Raw genomic sequence first — 16,985 nt, 5'->3', positions numbered from 1 at the left:
TCCCAATATCTTGTCCTCACTTGGCTTGTAGTTGAGTCAGGGGTACTGCTAGATGGTTCCTCAGTCCACGGTATAGCCACCGTGTCAGGAATTCGCTGTTACCCATTAAGTGTACTGCATATATGAATTCATGTGTGGTAGGTTTGACACTGTCTGGGGTCCAATGTAGGTTTACATACCACATTATGCTTGCAAGAAATAGGGAGTCCGGTAGGTCTTGTGCATTTATAAAATCCATGTGGTTTAACAGCGTACCATCCCCAAACAATGTCCCAATTGTGGACACTCCGGCCTGTTCCCATATGTGTAAGCGCTGTGACGTCAGTGAGCCCTTTGAGGTGGAGAGGCCTAGAAGTGGAATGTTTGGTGCATATGGAGTTGTCTTTGCTGTGTATTTAAGGGTCAGTTTCCAGTATGTGAGGGTGACTTTTAATAGTATCAGAGCCCGAGTTGGGGTGCACACAGGGGGGTATAATATTGTGTGTAGTGTACAGTGTTCGAGCATATGGGGAGTGTATGCTATTTTGTGCATGTTATGTCTGGCTAGCCAGTATGATAGCCATTACAGTTGGCTTGCTAAACAGTAGGATTTAAAAATAAGTAATGACAGGTCGTGACCCCTGGTTGTTGCCTTTGGGCCACCAGAGTGGGCTTTGTATTCGGTCTGTGTTGGCATGGTGGAGCTGACTGACCCCTTTGTGCTGCGTTTAGTTCTAAGGGCACACAGTGAGTCATTCCCTGTGAATAATTAATTTGCTGTTTTTGAATCACAGGCTTCAACACTGTTAAGTTGGTTTTGGGTCCCTAGAGAACGTTATGGAGGTCCCCACTGCTTTAATGGGGGGACCATGATGTATGGTCATTTAATGTCAGCTGTAGATGATGGATCCCTGAACAGTGTCATGTATGTGCATGTTTGCATTGTGCTGAGGGGATTACCAGGTAATTGTTCATGCAGCTCTCTGATGGATGTCACATGCAGTTTTTCTGAGTCCCTAGATAGACCATGCAGCCTGTGTGTTCTCTTTAGTACTGCCGGTCAACTGTGTAGCCTTGGACCGTGTCATGTATGTGCATGTAACTTGCATGATCGAGGTAACTATTAGAGGCAATACTACGTGTCTCTCTGACCTCTTTCAAGTGCTCGCCGTCCTTTTTCCCCAGCACCCCACCCCCCCCAGGGGCGGCAATCTGAGGGATAGACCCAGGCGCCACAAGCTCTAGCTACCCCCCTGCATGGGGTTCAGTGAGCCGGGGTGTCGGAGCTGAATGAACTCACTTGGGTCTCCTGGTGCACCCTCCTCCTCATGTAGCAGCAGCACTACTCATCGTGAGACCTGGGCAGAACCAACAACAAGCCAGCACAAACGCGGGACTTCGCGGCGGCAATTGGCAACACTGTCTGCAGGCGCCACGCAGCAGTTACAGCAAGCAGGTCAGCTGCGTGCTTGCACTTTCAAACTGGGCTGCGTGCGCGGCACTGGAGGCCCGTTGCGGCGTACTTTATAATTTATGTGGGGACACTTACACTACTAGTGTAAGTGTCCCCAAATAAATTATAAAGGCCGCCGCAACGGGCCTTCAGTGCCGCGCGGCCGCCCCCAAAATAGTGCCGCCTGGGGCCGACCGCCTCCTCCCCCCATCCCCCTAGCTACGCGGGTGAAAGTAAGCTGTCTTGTAATCTAGGGCACATTGATATATTGCCCAGACGTTGATACCCATCAGTTTAAAGAGCATTCTGCTGTGTTCCGAAAGCTACTGAAGTTCATATTTTAAGGGTCTGGTGAGTAGTCGTGTTGCAGCATTTTGAGCCGACTATAAACTTTTCAGACGTTTCAAAGGGGCACCCAAGTAGACTAAGGGCCTGATTTAGAGTTAGCAGGCGAGTTACTCCAGCCTCTATATTACAAGTGCCATAGAATGTAATAGACATGTAATACAGCAGACGTCATATCTGCCACATTTGTGATGGAGTAACACATCCGCCAAACTCTAAATCAGGCACCAAGTCGCCAAAATCGAGTCTAAGCTGTACGAAGGCATTGATTAGAGATGTGGATAACCAGAGTTGATAATGGGCACCCTCTTTAAGGTTATTAGTTGGTTAAAAAAAAAAAAAAACAGCGACTGTAAACAAGTCACACGGGTGTCCAGTGCTAAGTCTGCATTTAAGAAAATACCAAAAATATATTCCTATTTTCAAGACTTTGGTTGACAGGCTACCAAAGCTGGCCCTAAAGCCTGGTTCTAACCGGAGCTGGCATTCCTGATCATCAGGAGTTCCTGAACTGAGTTAAGTTTTAGGAAATTGAGAGGAATCTCCTGGGCTGGTCCCAGGGATTTGAGAAGGAACTAAGATCCGCTGGGTTTCACCAGCTATGTCTACAACTGGACCCTGGTCTGATGTAGCAATTTGCCCAGCGGCAGCATGTAGATGTTATATATCAATAGTCATAGTTTTGATCCCCGAGACCCAACCAATCAGCCTGAGTTCTGCATGAAGTAGTGATAAAGGTACAGACAGGCTCATGTCGCCCAAAATATTTCATGTATCCCAGTACGGTAGCAGTGAGCCTGCCATTTTTCAATCGAACAGGAGAATGGAGTTATCAGTGGTTGCCAAAATAGGGAAAGGTTTTGCTAGAACAGCAGTCTGACTATGTGGAATCCAACTAATTTACTGCTATGTCCAAGGCAACAGTTTGGTACCTTTGTGATAGCTTTGGAGTTGCACAGGGGTCAGCTTCCCCAGAGGTTTGACCAAATATTGAAACAAGGAATGTTTCTTTATTGGTGTCTTTACAATTGCTGATGTAAAAGCTTGAAGGACTAGATTCCTGCTCATGGAGCGGTTTAATAAAATAAGGAGCACACAGACCAGATCTAGTCCCAAGCACGTCATGAACTTTGCGGAACACATATTGACAGGACAGAAGGATGGGTAACTCTGTTCATGGTTGCCAAAGTTGAAGCTTGGTATTTTGCTTAAATTGCTAAATAGAAGTCCACGTGCTCTGTCAGAGTGACCTGTGGAGCACGACTGACATGGGTGTGATTGTTCCCCGCCTGTAGTGGAAGAGTAGGACTGTAATGCTGCCCCTTCAATCTGTACTTTTGAATTACTAATCTGGTTCACAATCCTATTGCTTTTATTCAGTTATCACTGACCCTTCCATCATCAGAAAAAAATGCCAATCACAACATGACTACCAGAAGGTAGCTATCATCAATTTAATCTGAATTTAGGATCAGCACTTAAAATAATGTAATTATAAACACCACACTCAAAGAAAAATGTATACAAGTGCTGTACAACAATGGTAAAAGTGGAAAGGCTAAAACCGAAAGAAAACTGCGATATTAAAGCCAGCGTTCAGACATGTATTTCGTCTGCATTTTAATTACAATTTGTGTGTATTGCTTTGTTTGAAATGACTTGTATTGCTTAACACAGCAAGCTGAGTGTGGTCTTAATGCCTCGTAGATGCTTCTCGTCACAATAGAAATTAGTGCAGAGTTTAGAAGAAATCCATTTTCAGTTTCTTCCTGAAGAAGAGGATGGTTTTGTTGCTTTATTACTGAATATTCATGGCTGTTGCTTTATGCCTGTAGTGGAACTGGTATTTTGCTGTGTGTGATTCAGGTGGTCCTCGGGGAATCTATATGTATAAAGCTAGCTCAAAGTTGCTAAGCGAGAAAAGAACTAATCAATGAAAATAAGGTTCCAGTAGAATTTTGTCAATGATCCGTCTAGAAGGATAAAAACAGAGAAAAATAAGGTAATAAATGAGTTCTAGCGAATGCTTCAAATGGTTTAAGATAAGCTGTTTTCACCTGATAAGACAATCTGGTGTTCAGAACTCTCAATATTCAAAACTTGAAAAAAATGATGTATCACAATTCTGAGTGGGTTGGATGCATTCCTATTTTCTTTAAGATAAAATATCTGGAAATGTCAGTTAGAACCAGTGTTTAATTTGAGCCGGTGATGGCCAGTGGGGGTACTCGCACTCTCTTTAGGGGACCAGCACTTATTTGCCGACTACGTTTCCCGAAAGCAAGAGGCGGAAAAACAAATCAGAAAAACGAATGAAGAGAAAGACGGAAAACCCGACACAAAGTGAGAAAGCAGATCCTGCATGAGTGAGATCAAGGGGCGGGGAGTGTCTGGCAGTGAATTAGAGAGGCACGCGGTGGATTTAAGACTATGTGTGCGTCCTGACATTTAATAGCGTCAGTCGTGGTCCTCTGAGCAGAGCTTCGGTCACTGGCACTCTTTCTCTTACACATGCAACATCACTGGGCACGACTGACTAAAACTAAATACCGAAAAGGCTAATATTCTTGTTATGCCTGCTCTTTAACCTACTGATGTTGGCTTATGCCGTAACCACTTACAGCATTTGAAGAGTCTGCGGGTAAAATTTGACGCCTCTCTTCCATGCAATGCCAAATTTAAAGGATAAGTCTCATCCTTATACTTTTGTCACAAAAGTTATGTCCACATCTTCATTGGATTGTTTGATGCCTGCCATACTACTATAGTGGCCCTGATTAGGTCCAGACTAGACCACTGTAATGGTGTTAAACGCTGTTGTTTACCACCTGCAAACTCTTCAGAATAAAGTGGACCAGTCACACTTGTTTTATTCTAAAATGTCTGCACAGGTTACCGGTGCAGGCTCAGATCTCTTATCAAAATCCTATGTATTCCATAGTTATATCTCACCTTTCCCTTTGCTCATTCCCTGTGGTGAACACAAAGAGATCCCCTGAGTGGCAGTGCATTTTATAAATCTCCTTAACATAACATTAACGTACCATAAATAACTTGTGAATAGGTTTCTAAAGAGATTCAGACTTTTAAATGTCCATATGACTTGTTTTGCAACAGGTCCCTCAATATACAGCTTTATAGAGGGAATAAATCAGATAGAAAAATAAACTGGTACAATTTTAGGACGAAAGGGCACATCTAACTAATTGATCTAGGGTTTAATGAGCTAATTACATTTGTATACAAATAATATCGATAATAATCTGCACTAAATCCTTCAAAATAAGTCGCATTGTACGGGTTTACCAGAAAAAAAGACCACTTCTAGAGCCTACTCTAACAGGTGGTGTCCAGGACTTTTATAGGATATAATCCCACAAGCTAAAGGGAGACCTATTTGTTTACTTTGTGTTTGGAAAACCAAGAGGTCATAATTGGTCTTTTTCCTCTACTTGTTTTATTTTTTACTTTCATTTGCTCGACCACGTGCATGGAAATGTACAGAAGTGATATTTAAAACCTGTCGTTAGCATAACCACTGAAACCAATCTGATGATTAAACATCACTTTCTGCCTACCCGATCCAATAAAATAGTTTATTGACAGAACAAACTCTGAATAGTGCAAAGCGACCATATCTTCAGCTCAGTGTTCCTTCAAAAATGAATCCGTAAATTAAGTACACCTATCATAGTAGAAACGTATATCTTGATGTCTAGCTCGTTGTATAATGACACTTAAATTCTCACACACAGAATTAGCTAAATTTATTCCACTTAAATATAAATAACTACTTTTTATTATTTAATCAAACTATCTTTGCATGAAAATCGCAAGTCGTTACAAATTGCAAGAATGTTGGACTCTTATAATCGGGATTAGTCCTAGGGGAGGGTGTGTTTGTTGCAGTTCTAATGGGGTACCTATAACTGAGGAGAAGTGGCATGTTGGATCCAAATGTATGATGTCTGGTAGTGGATCCGTCTTCTGTACCCAGTGATAGTGTGGTAATATGTGAGTGTATGCATGTGGTGTTGCCCATCTGATTCGTGTAACCGAGTTAAGGTGAGTTGAAAATCAGTAACAGAATAAGAGCAGAATGTAAAGTAGAGTTTACTATTGTCGTGGATCAAGAAGAAATTAAGGAGGACAGCGAGGCTCTATAGGGGCTTTTAAGTGAGTGCCTTGCTTTGAATAGTCAGTGATATGTACATGAAGCTAGTATCATTTATTTTGTGCAGGTTTGCCTATAAGGATGAGTATGAGAAGTTCAAGCTGTACCTCACTACCATTCTGATGGTTCTCTCCTTCATGTTTCGATTTGTCTTCAACTCCAGGTAAGTCTCTGTTGCAGTTAGAGGGAAATAGTTGGAGGGCGGGGGTTCTCCTAAGGTTATCATACGCCAATTGACATAAGTCAAAAAGTCCATAATTAAATGTAAATCTAAGGTTTTTTTTAACTAATGATTGAAACTAAGCCGTTAAAAAGAGGCCATTTTATTGAAGCTGAAAACATAATTACTCCAGATAAAGTAAACTTCCTTCACAAAGTGCGGACTGTGGTATGGTGGAGCTGCATTGTGTCATATGGGGCATTTGTGTTCACGTCTCTTTGGCAGTGTTCAGCCACACATAGTGGGAATGTGCTTGCTGCCCAAGGGAACTGGGGTGAGTATGACCATGGTTGGCTGTACAGGAACAGAATAATGCAAAGTGACTTAAGGGTGAAGGGAACAGTACAGCGCAGAAGCAGTCTGTTAAAATAATTGAGGGAGTTAGACACATGTCAAATATACTCCGCAATAAACATCTGAGCTACATGTATGCAATCACGTAACCGTGTAAATGAAGCTTTAATAGCACGTTTTGGCTTAGCCTTTGCAGTATAAAAAGACTGACATATACAGGGCCCAATTCACAAATTTAAGTATGCATGCATAGATCTCCTCAAATGTAGGTTTACATATATACCAAGGTGTAACTCTCCTTCCGGATGTGTTGAATGCATCACAGTTTTGGATCCTAGTTAGATACTATTTAAAAAAAAATAACTTATCATTTACAATATAGTTTATTTAAATGTTACTTGTATTAAAAAAGTAACATTTAAATAATGGAAATAAAGTTTAATTCAAAATGTTATTCAGTGTATTTTATTTTACATGGTTCCCCCATGTGTTATTGACTGCCTCAATTGATTTGTATGTGAGTTTTTTGCAGTACTGGTGGTTTGCAATGCATGATGCTTGCCTAACTACAAGGCTGATCTGTAGTATATTTGAACCTTTTTTGTCAATACTAATAATGTTGCAGATTTGAATGTGTATTTTGTAATTTCCAATTGTCTTACTCTTCTTTGAGCGTGTGTTTTGTATTAGCACGCACCTCCCTGAACCCTTAACACCATCCATTTAGGAGTAATTATTGCCCATTTTCCTACTACTCTGACCTGTTTCTTCCACATTTACTAAATCTCATTTGTATGTGTGCAGAGATCTCCACCACGAGGTCAGATTTCCACACAGAAAAAATATGCGTGGCGGAGTTCTCTGGCTGGAGTTTGTGAATTGCATTTTTGAGCGAGTAAAGTAATATTACTTTATTTGTATCTTTTTATTTAATTGTTCATTCATCTGGCCAAAACATATAAGATTAGTTAAATTAGGTAAACACACCTAAGAACATGTACTCATGGTGGTACACATACACAAGAATGGTGGGAGCAGGGCTATTGCTCTGTAATGCGGAGGTCAAGGTGCTGGAGCGACATGTAACATCGGTCCTCAGTGTCCATGTAGAAGCAAATGGGGGCCTAGCGTCCCGCCAGGCTGGTTTCCGGCATAGGCACTCCACTGAGTCCGTCGTGGTGTCGGTCCTGAACAACCCCAGGGAGGGCATGGACCAGAATAATCACCAGGCCCTGGTGCTCCCCGATCTTTCCGCCGCCTTCGACACGGTGGATCATTCCATCTTACTTTCCCGTGTCGGAGCGGCGGGGATCGAGGGCTCAGCCCTGGTTTGGCTATCGTCCTTTCTGAGGGACCGCACCCAGGCAGTCCGGCTGGGGGGATTTCTCGGCCACCCAACTCAAGGTCACATGTGGTGTTCCTCAGGGTTCTTCTCTTTCCCCTCTTTTGTTTAATCTTTACATCTATCCTTTGATCTTTGCACTTCAGCAACTGGAGGTCACCGTTTATAATTATGCGGATGACCTCCAGCTTATCTTTAATCTTTCTTCTTCCTCTCATTCTATCTCTAATTTTCAGACTACTATGATTTTCATCAGGGACTGGATGAACCACAATCATCTGAAGCTGAACCCCGATAAAACGGAATTGGTTCTCACGGGTGGTTCTTCCAGTCCTTGGAACTCTTCATTCTGGCCTTCTTCTTTAGGATCCCCTCCCACATCTCCTCTCTCAGTAAAGACCCTGGGCATTAAAATCAATAATCATCTCACTCTTCACTCACAAATAACTTCTGTTGTCTCTTCTTGCTTTCTGGTCCTTCGAACTATTCGCTCTGTCTCTCGCTTTTTCTCCCCTCTCACACTTAAACTTATCTTGTCCGCTCTGGTGATTTCCCGGCTGGACTACGCTAACGCTCTATACAACGGCATTCCAGCGTATAGTTTGCGGAAGCTCCAGCTGGTTCAAAACCAGGCGGCCAGACTGGTCCATGGTTTTCCCCGCTCTCATCATTCTACCCCCTTACTGAAGGCATTGCACTGGTTACCTGTCAGGGAGCGATCCCTTTTCAAAACAGGTTGTATGGTCTTTCAGGCGCGCCAGGGCACAGCCCCTGCCTTCATTTCCTCCTTATTAAAAGAGTATACCCCTGCCCGTGAGCTTCGCTCATCTACTCAATCGCTTCTTCAGGTACCCCGTTACAGACGTAAGAAATGGGGTGGAGCCAATTTTTCATTCTTGGCACCATCCTTTTGGAACTCCCTTCCCGATCATCTACGTCTGGCTAGACATTACTCCCTTTTCCGTAAAGATCTTAAGACTTTTTTGTTTACCCAAGCCTTTTCCAATGTAAACTGATCTCATTTCCTGTTTCTTTACCAGTATTCGCGTTCCTACTGCTAATTTAGTCTCCACAGCGCCAAGAAACCGCATGGTGTATGTAGCGCTATATAAATATTTTAAATTCAAATTCGATATAAGGGAAAAAACCGTACCACTAGTGTATTTTATCACAAAGGATACTTGTTTTTATACATAGAAACATCAAAGCAAAATAATGTCAATCCTACTGCAAAACATATAGTGCATGGGCAGACCCTGAATGTAGTTAAAGCAGTGATCGTGCATGGTTAAAACACTGAAGCAACTAAGAAAGGGCATAGAAAAATTATGGTGTTGGCAGATTGTGAGAATATTATTTCTAAGGCCAGTTCAGAAAGTCATTTGCTGTGACACAGGCGAGTCATTATTGTAATAATATATCTCATTAAATCCCTTGAGAAACATTTCAACAGGTCATTTAATGAGTTTAATAGCATCTGGGATGGATGGTGTGAAAAAGTTACAAAGGTGCCATGCATTAAAGTGATGTAGGGAATGTACATGGATCAAGCAGGTACATACTTCAAGTCTGTCTATTCGAAATAATATGTTCTATTGTAGGATTCAAATTGATTTGCATACATTTAGGTGCAAGGCTTTCGCGATTGAGACACTGGCCTTTGTGACGGCCTCTAAGGCCAGGATAGGGGACACCACAGTAATACGCCTCCCTTGTGCCTATGAACATTTCTTCATTACAGCTGTTTGAACTGCAGTAAAAAACCGTACTATCTATGCAAAATCAATTTCCGTATTGGAATATAACTGATTTATAAGTAATCGGTACCATTTCTCCTTCATTAAATAAAATATATGTGTAACCACTAGAACCCACAATTATGCGGATCATTAAATTAGTAGAGTTAACACAAGTATGTAAGTGTTTCGATTTAAGCCTGTCTGCCTGGAAATTCTGAAGAATATCTGAATATTCAGAAATCCAATGTTTATTAGAAAAATCTGAGCAAATTAAATCGTACAACGGTCTAACCCGTTGTGCGTAATCTGCTGTGTATGTTCTCCCAAAATGTAAAAATCCTAAAACTGATTGAAGCTTTTTAAATGTATGTCATGTTTGCAATAAAGCACATTTCTATAAGAAATGTGGTGCTAGGCTTTTGACTTCATTTGATAAAAATATCCCAAGTGTAGAATTTTGCAATCCACTCTGGCCAAATGTGTGTATAAATCCTTGTCTGTAATGTAAATATCATCAGCGTAAGACAATGCTTCAGAGTCAATTTCTTGAAAAACTTACATCACACCGGCTGAAAACATACCTGGACTGTTATTTCCTTGTGGGAACCGACAGAATCTTCGTTGGGCTGCTACCTCTGTGAAAGTGGTCAAATCTCCGCCTTCAGGCGCTATATTTTGATGGAAAAATCCATTGGAAATTTCCAATGTAGTTTTTGTATTTCTTAAGTACTGTATTATTCATTAAGCCTGTGCTTTGTGAATTTTGTGCAGGTGTAGTTAAAGCATGATAAGATGAGTCGCTATTCCCAACCCACCAGATTATGATAGAAAGCTGGAGCTTGCGCAAGAGCCCATTCTGCAGCATATGCTGCTTTCAACTTCTCTGGAACAAGATTGGAAAAGGAAGGTATGATTACATTCTTCCTTGTAAAACATTTCTAACAAACTCCAGACCCAATCAATCTCAGCCAAGAGAATGTCATAGCCAAGCGAATGTCATAGTCAGTGGTCAATTTCTGGCATAATGTTACTTTAAAAGTTAACGATCTGTCGCTCTGAATTTGAATGTCCAAATCTTAAGTTCTGTCTGGAGGGCTGAGCTTCTGATCTGGAGTTTCCACCTGCACATAATCATAAAAAGGTCTTGCCACAAGATACTCGTGAAGAGTCTGGTGAACTATTGTGACCGCTGTCAAAAAGAGTTCTCACCCACGTCTTGTTCTGAAGAATAGTTCTGAGCATTTGTGGTATTTTTAGTGGAAATACCTGCCAGTGTCTTCTTTTTAAACTTAGTTTTTTGTTAGGAAGCTTCTCTTATTTTTTCATATAGATGTCAGAGGTGCGTTGTGAGTTTGCCTTTGGTTTCATATTCTCCTCCTGTCTACCATCGCCTCGACCCCCTCTCTCTGACCGCTTGTCTAGAGAGTCCTTAAAGGAACAAGAAGGACATGTATCAGAAAACTGATACCTATCAGACTGTTTAATTTTATTAGTCATGTAAATTATAATGGTTTTCGGAATGCAATGATTGCATAGATCAAGTCCATGTTTTAGTTCGGGTCTTTTCTTTCGTTTTATCCCAGCATTTTTATGATACTCATGTGCCTGCACAGCATTTTTTGCTTCTGACTTGCCTTTAATTTGTGGCTTATTAGGCCTGGTTCACAAACTATCCCAGCCTATAAAAGTATAGGTTTCATAGATTATTTTAAGTAGCTCGTGTTCCTGATCCTCAACGGGAACTAAAGCGAGCCATTGGCATATCACCAGAGAAGCTGTCTTTCCCTGAATATTCCGTAAAATAATTGAGGTAACTGTGGCAAAATTGACTATTACTTTCATCCCCAAGTCTAGGGCAGGGACTGCTCCATGTTCAGTTTAAATGTGTATTAACACTTCAGGCAAAAGAGCAATTGAAGGAGTTCCATGAGTAATGGTGTAGAAGAAAGCAAATACAGTTCCCCACATATTACCCCCCTCAACTGGGGAACCCTGTGAAGTGTATGACACATAGGGGCTGATTACAATATCGGCAGTCAAACCACCGACTGCTATCACGACGGTCAGGAGACGCTTGACAAGCAGTCAGCAGTCTGACTGCTGAATTATGTTGCGACCGCCGTGCTGGCGGTCAGAAAATACTCTTTAACACGGCAGCTTGCGCTGCAGCCCAGGAAACGGCCCACAGCACAAGCAGCAGTGTTAAAGAGCACTATGTGTACATCCAGGCAGCATGTGGTGCATAGATGTGCATGGGAGCGCTACATATGCCATCAAAGTCCCTTTCCGACAGTTTTTTCATGGCGGTTGGACTGCCATGAAAGAGCAAGAGAAGGTACATCGTTATCCCGATAGCGGTGCCTGCCTCAGCACCGCCACAATTCACAGGATACGATTCTGACCACCGCCTGACGGGATCGTAGATCCTGTTGGAGGTGGTGGTCTTCCCTGCCCATGGTTTCAGTCAGACTGCCTGCAGCATAATGCTGCGGTCGGACTGAAGGGCTGCCTATCAGTATGACTGCCATTGACGGCCTGTCCGTGGCGGTCCCTCAGAGATCAAAATCAGCCCCATTGTGAGAATTCTAAACTCATCTTGGCATCCCGTGTGGAGAGAAAAAAACGCCTCAAACTGATTTTTGTTTTGTGCAATCAAAAAGCCAATCGGGTTTGGCTGGGGTCTTACCCATAATGGCAAAATAGTAATTCGACTAATTGCAGGCACATCTAACTGCATCTAGCCAGCTTGAGGAACCCTTGCTAGAGTGGTAGTTAATGTACCCATGATGTACTGCATCAGATGCCGATACAGTCTAATCAAATGATTCGAGAGAGCAAGCGGCTCCCACTGTGTTAATGGGCTTGCTTGTGGATTCAACATGTAGCAAGATAAGGCTGGCCAGGTTGCCCTTTTATTAGTGAGAGGGCCCAGTCTTACACTTTGAATTGTATGTGGGAGGGCACCTTAAAACCAATTGTGATGTTCCTGGTAAGTTAATGGCACTTCTAAGTTCTCATAAGGTCTATATACTGCTGGAACAGCGGCCTCATCATATTTGTGAAATGTTAGTGAGTTAACATCGATTGCAGAAAAAGTAACCCAGGAATAAACATTTTTGCGTTTACACACTTTGTGCGCCTCAGCCCTAAAGGTAACATCTCCACTGTCATGGCCGAACCCATATCTAGTGAAATGATTATTTAGTGCTTGTCTGCAGTTCATAGCAATAACCAAAGCTTGAGCTGCCTTATTAATGATTGGGTTTCAAGGAAAGGCAAAATGATAGTGGACTATTCTTTTAAAAGACCAAGCTTGATCAACCCGCTGAAATAAATAGGTGCGTTCTATTAAACTGAGGAAGATAAACCCTTATCACCAAAGACTTCTCCGTATGAAGGCATGAAAGGAGCTTTGGGCACGCAACAGAAACTATTCAGGAGGCCCATTAAATTGGGGCAAACCTAGAACATTGGTGGGGGAATGTTATACGGTTCCTTCCAATTTAGTAGGACTGTGTATTAGGTCAACAAAACTTCACAATATAGAGACTGAGTCTACTCATATCATTAGTAAATGTTGGTTCGGCTAGCTCACAGTACCACATCTAATTTCCTAAACCTCCAGATTTGTAGGCGCTGTCGGTAACCTTGAACATGACCACTCCTATTCACAAGGAATTTGTGGAATCAGATCTTGTACATTCTACAGAGTGTTAATGCTGAAGGAGGATTCAACCAGGTTTATAGTGCGCAGCCGCTGATAATCATAACTTACCAACAACACTGTGAACAGAAGCGCTGCTAGGCAGAGATCAAACAGGTGTCAGAAAGTGCAACGTGACAGTTATAAAATAAGAAATAATTAAGTTACCAAAATCATTAAAGAGAGCCATTGTACTGCTGCACTTAGTGAAGTGGCTCAGGTAGGAGCCTATACAGATTAGAGGCAACATCCAGTTTAAAAGAGGCAATCTAGAGATCACACAACAAATGCGAAGAAGGAAATCTGATGCTACATATGATGTTGAACCTTTCCACGTGGTGTTCACTAAGGGACACATGGTAACTGACCAGCATACTGGAAAGTCTGTTACCAGAGACTCTTCTCACTTTTGCCATTTGATTCATCGGTCTTCTGATCGAGATGGTGAAGAAAAGACAAAACCTGAAAAACTTAGTGACTGCTGTTACCTCTTCACTCTCTGACACTGAAGATGACAGCTCCCAGCTGTCCGTAACTAGATCAGGTCGAATAATTAAAGTGCCAACAAGGTTGATTGAAGAGATGTCATTGTGTGTGTGTGTGTGTATGATATAAAAGAAATATATATTTAACAAGGGGAGAGATGTAGTGTCTTGCGAGTTTTATGACTGAGCACTTTTGGCTCCTATCAGGCTCTGTAGACCTCTGCCATAGGTGTCAGAGCAGAACACACTGAAAGCTTGTTTTAGAATATTGAGTTTGCAGTTACACGCAGACTAATAAAAACAGTTAATTCCAAGCTCCGTGTGTGGTGTAGTCATTGACAGGTACCCAGGCTGGGAAAGACCCTACACTTACGATGAATGTCGGACCTGTGGGTCTGGATCTCATTTACAGCTCTCTGCAGCATTCATGATAACTCCGGTACGGAGTGTCTCTCACCTCCTCGAACACAGACATTGTTTAAATAATAAAACACCGATCTAATCACATTCTGCTACAGCTGCAGAATAACAACTCTACTTAGAGCCTGATTACAAGTTTGGCTGTGTGGGAGCGGGACCACCGACCACTCGCGCACCGCCAAACCCATGTGCACACTGCATACCCAATTATGACTTTTTTAGTCACTGACTGGCAGTTCTTTTGGATTCCCACAGCAGTGCCTATGCAATAGGCACCGCAATGGCAATGCCAGAGGCAGTACCTGCACGGCATGGACTGGTGCAGTTACTGGGGTGCATGCACACGGGGGGGCACAACATGTGCCCCCTGCATGCACCCCACGGCCCTGAGTAGGGCCCCTTTTGTTTCCTCTCCACCACAGTTTTCATGGACGGGGAACCGCCATGAAAACTGTGGCAGAGAGGAAACTCATAATGTGCTTGGCGGGACCACAGTGGTCCAGCCAGGCATATTGCAACTTCAAGACTGCTGTGTCCCGAGATCCCTGGTGGTTGCAACAGTGCAATGGCGGTCCGACCATCAACTTGCAACTTGCAACAGGGCGGACACAACAAACACAACCTGGCCATGTATATTTGAAATGCGACTGGTGAAAAGATAGTGTTTATAATGGTGCTACCCCACTTTGACCCTATGGGTTGTTTCCCTTTCTATTATATGTTCATCTTTTTCAAACGTACATTGTAAACATATATCAGCACAACTTCTCAGTCTATAGTTTTTCGGCTTATAATAGAATAGTTAGACTATCGCTTAACCCACCCCCCATCATCCTTTGCCTGCTCCTTGTTACTGTTTGCGAAACTCCAGAGATCAAGTAATACAGCTGCTGCCATTTCCTTATATATTTTTTCTTTCAACCAATGTGTCGCCCTCTTTCTTACAGGGTGACAGATGCACTCTTCAACTTCCTCCTGGTCTGGTACTACTGCACTCTTACCATCCGGGAGAGTATTCTTATCAACAACGGTTCCAGGTAAGATACATGCCGCAGTGTATGGAAACTCAACGCATCTGATGTTTGACCTGGAAACCTCCGCAACAAGTCCTGGAAAGCGCTTCAGAGTTGACATTCTTGGTAGTTTGCTACATTTACCAAGGCTGAGGTTGTTGTTTTGCATCTTCATCCTGCCTATCTAGGATAGAGGGAGTAGCCATTAGGGCTAAGAATGGCATTGGCTGAGATTCAGGGTAGCACCTGTGGTGTGAGGGATTCCTTCTCAAGTCAAGTTTTCACAAATAGTTAATAAAAAATATCTAAATGCAGTCGTATAAACAGACATTTAGTGTGTGAATTATTTCAGAAAATATGTAAATCTGTATATTTTGAAGTGTCACATTTATGTGGTTTGCATTTCTTCCACTAAGCGTCTCCCCACTGTCAAACTGAATGTATAAGTCTTGTTAGCCACAGGAGAGCTCAGGCTCGATGGTAGCAATATAAGAGATGGAACTAAAACAGCTAGGCTAGAATATTACCCAAGTTAAAATCAAAATATACATAGGAAGTTAAATAGTCAACAATGCATAAAAGCCATTAGTGAAACATTAATCGCTGCAATAAATTTGTTAAAATCACTTGGGGATGACTTTATTGCTTTGAGAGGCATAGATACAATAATCTACCAAAGCTGTTTCCACATCATCTACGAAATTCTTCATCTTGTATGTACCAGCTGATGCCAGAACATTAGAACCGCAAATGGACTCATAGGCTGAAAATATTTAGTGTTGCCTGGAGTTAAAATAGCTGCATTACACATTATATTTCTGATTCCTTTATTGTTTTCTGTAATGATCTGGATAAAGACAAACAGAAGAATATCACTGTTTCAGGAAAGCACAACTGTCTTCCTCATTAGAATTCTCCCAACCTGAAAGTTAGAAGGGTCTTTGCGTTGCACCTTCGCGGTTAGCATTCGGCCTCCTCCAGACCCCTAGTTCGGGGCCATACAGTTCCAGTCACCTCACAGCTACATATTGAATAAGCACGACCCCCCGCAGCCTACACTGATGTCAACCCATTGCCATTAAAACTCTTTCAGGCTAAATGCATTATGCAGCCCCTACCTACACAAATGTCCTTACTGTTTCCTTTACTGGGCAGTTCTGAAGTTAATAGAAAGTTGTAGATTTTCTCAGTTACAGACATAAACATGTCTTTTATAGAAACTGATTGTGTGTACAGTGCATGTGTACATTAGTGCCGTAAAGGCACAATTATTTACAACAAGGGGTGGTGATGGACAGAGTCTCTGAATTAAGCAGAGTACTCTCACCCAGTCAAGGGATCAGGGCTAGATCCAACACCGTTTTTTAGCTCATTGCACCATCCCAGTTTCAGAACCTGGCTGTATGCAAATTAGTCTGTCCCTGGCCCAGTGCATCATGGGAACAGGGCAGACCAGACTACAAAAGCCAATTCTTACACTGGGAAGGAAACAAGCTTCCGGGGACCGGATTCTGCCATTTCAGGCGTCTTCGGCCCGGCTTGCTTGAATCCTGATGGTGCAATGAGCAAGGGACTCACATCTGAGTATACCCTTCCACGCTTAGGGTGGACAAAATTATTTACAACAAGGGGTGGTGATGGACAGAGTCTCTGAATTAAGCAGAGTACTCTCACCCAGTCAAGGGATCAGGGCTAGATCCAACACCGTTTTTTAGCTCATTGCACCATCCCAGTTTCAGAACCTGGCTGTATGCAAATTAGTCTGTCCCTGGCCCAGTGCATCATGGGAACAGGGCAGACCAGACTACAAAAGCCAAT

General features: G+C 42.5%; 1 protein-coding gene across 1 annotated transcript in view; it reads left to right on the top strand.

Moving 5' to 3' along the window:
* The window catches only part of TMEM120A (transmembrane protein 120A), a 256,419-nt gene that overhangs the window by 143,480 nt on the left and 95,954 nt on the right, over nucleotides 1–16,985 (top strand). Inside the window, exons 5-6 of the mRNA XM_078679633.1 lie at nucleotides 6,019–6,114; nucleotides 15,102–15,191. Of these exons, the coding sequence (XP_078535759.1) occupies nucleotides 6,019–6,114; nucleotides 15,102–15,191 (186 nt within the window). The remainder of the gene's footprint in view (nucleotides 1–6,018; nucleotides 6,115–15,101; nucleotides 15,192–16,985) is intronic.

This window comes from Lissotriton helveticus, chromosome 3_1, assembly GCF_964261635.1.
Source record: "Lissotriton helveticus chromosome 3_1, aLisHel1.1, whole genome shotgun sequence".
Classification (NCBI taxonomy): Eukaryota; Metazoa; Chordata; class Amphibia; order Caudata; family Salamandridae; genus Lissotriton; species Lissotriton helveticus.
This window is presented reverse-complemented; position numbering and strand designations above follow the sequence as displayed.